The 8,302-nt window shown below is 45.9% G+C and overlaps 1 protein-coding gene across 9 annotated transcripts in view; it reads right to left on the minus strand.

Moving 5' to 3' along the window:
- The window catches only part of Wdfy1 (WD repeat and FYVE domain containing 1), an 81,603-nt gene extending 80,012 nt beyond the window's left edge, over positions 1 to 1,591 (minus strand). For 6 of the 9 annotated variants that reach the window (XR_010054584.1, XR_010054585.1, XR_357088.5 and 3 more), the window contains exon 1: positions 1,387 to 1,591. Coding sequence is in view for 4 of the 9 variants with exons in the window: in XM_063266998.1 (XP_063123068.1) it covers positions 1,387 to 1,523 (137 nt within the window). In the remaining 5 variants the exon portion in view is untranslated. The remainder of the gene's footprint in view (positions 1 to 1,386) is intronic. The other 3 variants (NR_172064.1, NR_172063.1, NM_001393984.1) reach the window with 1 other exon arrangement.
- Positions 1,592 to 8,302: the final 6,711 nt, after the last annotated feature.

Raw genomic sequence — 8,302 nt, forward strand, 5'->3', positions numbered from 1 at the left:
AACTGTTTCCCTCAACCGAGTTTTAAACCTTAAAGGTTTCAAACTTGCTACAATTTTAAAACAAGAGCTATTTCTCCAGTCACTTTACACTGCCTTGAAAATCAGAGGGCAGATGACAAGTCCTGGGTTCCATTCATGTCTTCCTCAGTACCTCCTTGACTCAGAGAAGCCAATAACACCTTTGTGGCTTCAGTTCCCTCTTGGCTAAAATGAAATCACTGGACCAAACGAATCTTTTCCGAAGTGACCCGCAGAAGGTTGGAACATGGATAACACAGCTTGTTTTAGTCTTGTGGTAAATGACATTCTGTTTTTTACTTGTGGAGATAAATTACTTGCAAACAAAATTACTTACTTGTAAACAAAATTTTCCTTTTGAAATAAGTGCATCTGGTCTTTTAAAGAACGAATCACTTGTACATAAAAATTGAAAACTATTTGGTCAGTAAGAGTTCAGCCAGTTCTAGCAGCTGTGGTAAAAACAAAACAAAACAAAACAAACACCAAAAACTGATTCTGAGGCCAGGAGGAGAAAGAAGCACTGAAAAATATACACCCTAACCTCAACCCCCAAACAAATTAGAAGGAAGAGGTGAATGCCCCTGGGATTCCTTGTGAGGAATAAACAGCCGCACCAGGTCCCAAGGTAATCAGCTAGTCCTCTGGGGCTTGGAACTGACCCAGGAGAACCCAGAAACTCTGGAGCACCAGGTGAACCCAGCGAGGAAGGCACAGGAGGCAAAGGTCTGAGGTTGGAGCAGCACCATGGGGCAGGTTTCGGGCGTCAACAGGGCAAAAGGCTAGCAAGAAGCACAGCACTGGAACACCGAGTTGCAGGGGTGTGCACTGAGAACCCTGAACTGCAGGCCAGCGGTGAGGATAGAGGTTTAGTCAGGATGAGGAATGGAGGGACCAGGACCCAGGTTAGAAGGGTGTGGTGAAGGTCCTGAACTGAAGACGTTTGGAGGAAGAGCTTGGTCTAGAGAGATCCTGTGAAATCCAGGGTCCCAGGATGGGTGGGTGCTATACGTCGGGGTCCTGAGACTGGAGGGGCGCTGTAGGACCCGGTCCAGGGACGGAAGAGTCTGTGGGTCAGGGTCCCAAGATAGAGGGGGCGCTGGAGAACCAGGTTCCGGACTGAATGAGCGTGTAAGGGTTCCCAGGACTAAAGGCGCGCGTTGGGAGATAGGTCCCAGACTAAAGGAGTAAGACAGATCCGCCTGACGGCACCAGGATCTCGGTGGACTACGGGGACGCGAGAGACGAGGTGGCCGCTCGATCCGGAGTGACAACAAGAGGGGAGGCAGAGCCGCGGACCCCACGATCCCCGTGCCTCGTGGCCGTCACCACCTCACGCCCTGGCCCCCGCGTGCTCCCAGACCTTACCTGTCCTCGCTAGCGGTGATCACGCCGTCCTCCTTGGGGATGAGAAGCGCTGCGGTGACGGCGTCCTGGTGGCCCTCAATCTTGCTCAGCAGCACCGGGCGGCTGCTCTGCGGCCTGGAGTGGATCTCGGCCGCCATGTTCGAGCCGCGGCCTCCCCCGCGGGCGGCCCATCAGCTGACCGCCGGGCGGGGACGCGCCGGTTGCTTAGGGCAACCCGGCCGCGTGTTCGCCACGCCGCCGTAAGCTCGCGAGCACAGCCGCAACTTCCCGTATTCCATGGTGAAGCCGCGCAATTATAATTCTGTGACCCCGGAAGGAACCCCATGAAAAACCAGGACCTTGGTGAATGTTAAAAAGACAAATCGTTCTCCCGGAAATGGATTGAGTTGAGTAGTAACAGAACACAACAACCTTCCCCTCAAACAGTACCACACTGCATCCACCTGAGAAGCCATTGTTTGAAAGACACACCTGGCAGCTGGGACTGGTACCATCATCCGACCGCTCATAGCCTGTGCATAATTCTACTGTATGATCATTAACATTGTGCACTCTACCATGATGAAACACTCTCCTGTCCAGGCGATCGTGACTATCACCCCCTGCCACCCCTCCAGTTACAGCTTTCTCCTCCATCTAGTAAGATGTTAGAATATACAATTTTGTATTTACTGCCCCCCACTTCCTGTCAACTTCCTATCCAGAGGAAAGCTCTTTTACCTTAAACCTTTCCCATTACCTACCACCAACCCATAGCCTATAGTTGCCCTGTTACCCAGATGTCAAATGGCAACCTCCCCATGAAACCCTCTACCAACACACAGTCAACCTCACTTTTTTTTTTTTTTTTTTTTTTTGGTTCTTTTTTTCGGAGCTGGGGACAGAACCCAGGGCCTTGCGCTTCCTAGGTAAGTGCTCTACCACTGAGCTAAATCCCCAGCCCCTCAACCTCACTTTTTAAACTGCTGGTAGATTCCTGGTGAGTTTTGGCTGGAGGACCCTGATAGTATGTTTTAAGGGCCATAAGCGAGAGACCCAGTCAAAATTTTAGACAGCTCCCTTTTCAGTCCTTCCTTTACACATCTGTGGTTCTATTATCCAAATTGCAGTACACACAAACCATGGATATGGATTCATGAGGCACAAACCATGAGCAAAAATAGCCCCTTCCTTCCTTCAGTTGCCTTTAGTCTGGTAGTTTGTGTCACAGCAGTGAAGAAGTACTTATCCAGTGGTTAAATTCTTACTTAGAATTATTGAATTCTACTTAGAGTTCTTTAGTATTGAGTAGCAGTTTTCTCTGGTTAAAAGCGTCCATCCAGACGCTTTTAAAAGCGTCCAGAGGGAAGCTCAGTAAGGCAGGGAATGATTACCCGGAGATAGAACAGGGTGTCCTAAGAGAAGGCAAAATATTTCTGCCTTGGGGAAGCTTGACTCAAAATAGCTTGAGAAAGTTCCTGAAACTGACCAGATTAACTAGGCCCCTCCCTCCCTCCCTAAGCATGTAAAAGTATTTTTAAAATGACTGTTAGATAAGCCAAACTGGGAGGAGCCCAGACAAGCATAGCTGCCTGGAAAAAAAAAATAAAGACCAGGCAAGACGGTACTCAGAAGCAGAGATTGGCTGTGTGTCCCAGAGGAGGTTCATAGCAAACTGTCTAACGGTGACACTCTCCAACCTGTGGAGCTGTCTACAGGCTGTGCAGTGAACTCTTAACTTTCATGATCTGTCAGCCATGCTCAAGTGAACTTTGGGGTCATTTCAGCTACTGAAAATAACCCCTTCCCTGTATGTTCTTGTGAGTAACCCTGATAAAACCCATCGGTTCACCAAACTGGATTTTAGTGGCATCTCTAGTTTCGTGTGCTGTTTGTTCCCTATCTGGGGTGCTTAGACATTTGTTCAGAAAGAGAAAGGGCTGGCATTCCACTGGAGGAAAGGAATAACAAGTGAAATAAATTAGATCTCATCCTACGTTAGATAATTTCAGGTGCAGGGAAGAAAGCAAAGCAGTGACAGTAGCACTGAGAAGACAAACCTTTTAAGTTTAGACTCCATTTTAGAGAACCTGACCTAAGTTTGAACTCAGGTAAACTAATAGGCATTAGTACCTAGCATTAGTTTCCAAGTTGCCTCCCACCCCCCCAACAAAACCTGAGCCTAGCTCCAGTCTCTAGGCTAATCCCCAACAAGACCTGAGTTTCCAGGTTACATAAACCCTCAACAAGACCAGCGTCTCCAGTTTATTCCCCCAACAAACCTGCACCCCCAGGTTACAGGTCCACCCCCCTGCCTAACGACCACCAATGCAGAGGGGAGCAGAAGTTGAGTTTATGATATGACTCCCAGAACCAGCTAATTATGTTAGAGGGCACAGTAGCTTTCCAATGAGATGCTTGCACACATATTCCCTGCTTGCTGCTTACTGTAAAGCCTTGCCCCATAGACATTCAGGGATTCCCCCACCACCCAAACCATCCCGTGTGACAGCAGTGCAGGGGGTGGGGGAAAGCTAGCTTAAATAAAGACGCTTGTGGCAGAACCTTCCCCTAATGAATAAAGATTTCAAGGGTCCAGTCACTGGGTGAGGAGGCAGAACTTCCAGTCAGAGAGAGGACTAGGGGGGGCAGGAGAGAGCATGGAGACACGTTTTACCTCAGGTTTTATGTTGCACTGAGGGACAACATATGTACATGTGGAACTGGGGGCTTTACACATGCCAGTCATGCACGCTTACCACTCACTTATCCTCAACTTCTTTCATTTTACTTCCTATTTGGAAACTGGTGCTCCATAAACTGCCCAGGTTGGCCTGCAACCTACTCCATCCCTCAAGAAAGCCTTCAACTTATTGATCCCCCTGACTCAATAGCTGGGTTTATAGGCCTCCACTACCAAGCCTGAGTACTTCTAAATTTTAAAAGCAAGAATAGTAGCAAGGTTATCACCCAGGACGTTAGTGAAATAGGTAACCTAGAAATGAGGGTAGCCTCTAAGGATTCCAAAGATGAACAGGCGTCAGATGGTAGATGTGTCTAGAATGTGAAGCCAGTGAGGTCTCTTAGACACCGCGATGGTTAGCATTTTTCAACCTGATGCAAGCCAGAGTCATCTGAGAAGACGGGACATCAATTGCCTCTGTCAGATTGGTCTGTAGACAACTCTGGTTTTGGTGTGTGTGTGTGTGTGTGAATAATGATTGATGTGGAAGGACCTAACCCACTGTGGACAGTGCCATCCCTCGGCCATGGTCCTGAGTAGTACAAGAGAAATAGCTGGGACAATCCAGTAAGCAGTATTTCTCCATGGCCTCTGCTTCAGTTTGTGCCTCTGGGTCCCTTCCTTCAGCTCCTGCTTTTCTGATTTCCCTCAAGGATAGACTGTGATGTGGAAGTGAAAGATAAATCTTTCTGCTAGTTCTTTTGGTCACGCTGTTTATCACAGCAAGCTAGAACAGACACAGACCATGAGAGAAAGATAAAAAAACAAAGACCACACAGCCAGACTGGCTGACGTTACCACTTTCTAAGATGAGAAGACGAGGAAGGAACTGGTGTGTGCTTCGGTTTTCAACAGGAAAATGTCTGAGGATGTCTACTGGGTCTCCAGATGAAGGCAAAAAGTGGACAGATACAGGCTGTTCACACTGTATGGAAGAGTGGCACTATTTCCTGCCCTGCTGATGCCACCTCAGAAGGTCAAGGCATACAGATGGAGTGTGTCTTGCAGACACCAGTGGACCAGAGGTGCTCAGTGGTTGGCAGGAAACAAGAGGAACCAAGTTTACTCCTGTTCTGTGGGGAGTGTGGTGGTTCAAAATGAGTGAGAAAGGCAGTTTGTCTCTGAGATGTTTAGAAATTCTTCTCTGTGGATGTAGCTTGGGTAGCAGAGTTCTTGAGTAATGTGTATGAGGCCCAGGAACTCACAAAATGGCTATGGTGGCATACACACTTGCAATCCCAGTTGTAGAGGAAGGGAGTGTTAGAAGTTCAAAATCATATTTAACTTCAAGTGAGTCTGAACCCTGCTTGGGCTACATGAGACGAGTGTTTACTTGGCTCTGAAGACTATTGGAGGACACAAAGGCAGTTAATCCTCTTTGGAAACCTTAACCCTTCTTGATTTATAAACATGAAACTTGACCCATTTCTTGTAGATGACTCATGCCTGTAGTACAGGGAAACAAAACTTAAGCTCAACCAATCAGAAGCAGCCAACAAGATTGTAACTATACAGCTAGAATTTTCCCAGTGGGACAGATCAAACAAGGCTACTTAAGAGCTGTGACTTACAACTTTAAATGGTTCTTTGGCATTTATGGTTCTTTGGTTGGACTCAAACCATGTTGGGTTCAAAGCTTTCTGACTTGTTATTTTTTATTTGCTCAGATATACTCTTTATGTGCACTTAAAGCATTTTAACTATACCTTGAAAGCAACTTATGTAAACAAATTAAGTTTTAATTTTAGCTCCCCTTTATACCATATTTCATAAAATCAGTGTCCAAATCCACATGAAATTTGAAGTATATATCTTGTTCCTACAGTCAGAAGATATAATTAAGTCCAGAAAATTTTATATATGTAAGTCAGTGGCTCTCAACCTGTGAGCAGTAACCCCTTTGTAGGTCAAACAACCGTTTTACAGGGGCCACATATCAGATATCCTACATATGAGACATTTCCATTACAATTCAGAATGGTAACAACATTATAGTCATGAAGTAACAACGAAATCATTTTTTGGTTGTGGTTCACCACAACATAAGGAAGTGCTTGGAAAGGTTGTAGCATTAGGAAGACTTAGAACCATTGGTATAACTGAAGAAGATAGTTGTACACATCATCATTTAGAGGTGATCAAGAGAGAGGAGTCCAGGGGTTGGGGATTTAGCTCAGCGGTAGAGCACTTGCCTAGCAAGCGCAAGGCCCTGGGTTCGGTCCCCAGCTCCGAAAAAAAGAAAAAAAAAAAAAGAGAGAGAGAGAGAGAGAGAGGAGTCCTCAGAAAGAGCACAAAAGAGCATGCCCAGTGAATTAGAAGAGAAAACTAGACAAAATGTGTGTTGGTTTGAAGCCCATGGAAGAAGATGCTTAGTTTAAGGAGGAGGGAACAATCAGCTGTGGCAAATGATGAAGAGCAGTCAAGGAAGTTGGCTGTCAAGGAAGCCTCTGGAAATGTAGAGGCAAGACCTGAAGAAAATGGCTTCAAGTGGTGGCAGTAGGCAATAATTAAGTCTCTTGAAACTGATGACCTCCAGATACACAAGGGGAATTGATTTTTCCGTTGCCCTGTTGAGTTAGCATATCCTGTTAATAATGTCCTACTACTGATGGCCAGCCTTGAGCTCTCGGTTGACATTTTATCCCAGAGACCATAAGAGCACAACCTTTAGAATCAGATCTGCTGTTAAGTGACAGAGATGTCTTTGGCAAGCTAGACAGCCTTTCTAGGAATCACATTCTACAGCGAGAAGAGTATTAACTTGTTCTGTGGATGTAGGAAGCAGAGATTATGTAACAGAAGTCGAGATGGTTAACCCAGGTTCCTGATCTCGGACCTCACCACAAATCACCCATCCCATCATCATTTTTTTCTAAGTCTAGATCTTTGTGTCTTACACTAGATTCCCTGAGGGGATGTCTTGATAGTTTTATTATGGTACATATAGGTGCAATTATCAGTAATTGCTAGTTTTAAAAGGTTTCGACGTTTAACATTTGGATGACTTAAAAGTGTGTTAACTTAGTCCGTCCGCATGCTCCTTTGGATGAATTAAAAGTGTGTTACTAGGGGTTGGGGATTTAGCTCAGTGGTAGAGCGCTTGCCTAGGAAGGGCAAGGCCCTGGGTTCGGTTCTCAGCTCTGGGAAAAAAAGAAAAAAGAAAAAAAAATGTGTTAGTAGGTCAGCATGCTCCTTTGGCCTTGGCTTTTCACCTTCCGCATCTTTACTTCTTTTTTTTTTTTCTTTTTTTTTTCTTTTCTTTTTTTTTTTTCCAGAGCTGGGGTCCGAACCCAGGGCCTTGCACTTGCTAGGCAAGCGCTCTACCACTGAGCTAAATCCCCAACCCCGCATCTTTGCTTCTTGAGTATAATTCCCTGAGGGTCATTCTCCAGTTCACTGTCCACCCTTCCTAGACTCTTGTGAAGTTGCTGCCTGATATGTTTGTACTGTGGCAAGGAGCTGTAGACTAGAAAGCAGGGAAGAAAAGGGAAACCAGAATATTTCACCTGCTTTCTCTGCTCACAGAGCAGAGTCCTTCCTTCCCACTGGCTACAGTTCTCTCTTTTGTCCTAGCTCTTGGCAGGCAGTCTTGGCTAGGATTCTGGGCTTTCTAGCTGTGATGACATCTCTCTCCTCTCTTTCCAACCCTGTTAATCTCTACTTTCCCCATGATCTATAGACCTTTCGGTTCCTCTAACATCTTTTGAACCACAACCCAAATAAAAGGAAACTAGTTCCTTTTATTAACTTCCTCCATGAAGCCATCTGATATGGGTCTTGTTTATTACTGTGATAGGATAGGCATAGCAGTTCACGCAGTACCTACTAGCACTGGGAAGCTGAGGCAGAAGGGAAGCCACGAGCTTGAGGCCAACTGGAGTGACAGAGTAAAACCGTCCCAAGAAACAACAACAACAACAACAATACATACATACATACACACACACACACACACACACACACACACACACACACACACACACACACACCACACGGTAGAGGAGAGGAGAGATAAACAGAAATAAGAAAAATAAAACCAATACCATGATACTAATGAATTACCAATATCTGGGCTGGAGAGATGGCTCAGTGGTTAAGAGCACTGACTGTTTTCCCAGAAGTCCTGAGTTCAATTCCCAGCAACCACATGGTGGCTTAAGCCATCTGTAATGGGATCTGATGCCCTCTTCTGGT

The sequence above is a fragment of the Rattus norvegicus genome, chromosome 9 (genome assembly GCF_036323735.1).
Source record: "Rattus norvegicus strain BN/NHsdMcwi chromosome 9, GRCr8, whole genome shotgun sequence".
In the NCBI taxonomy this organism is placed as follows: Eukaryota; Metazoa; Chordata; class Mammalia; order Rodentia; family Muridae; genus Rattus; species Rattus norvegicus.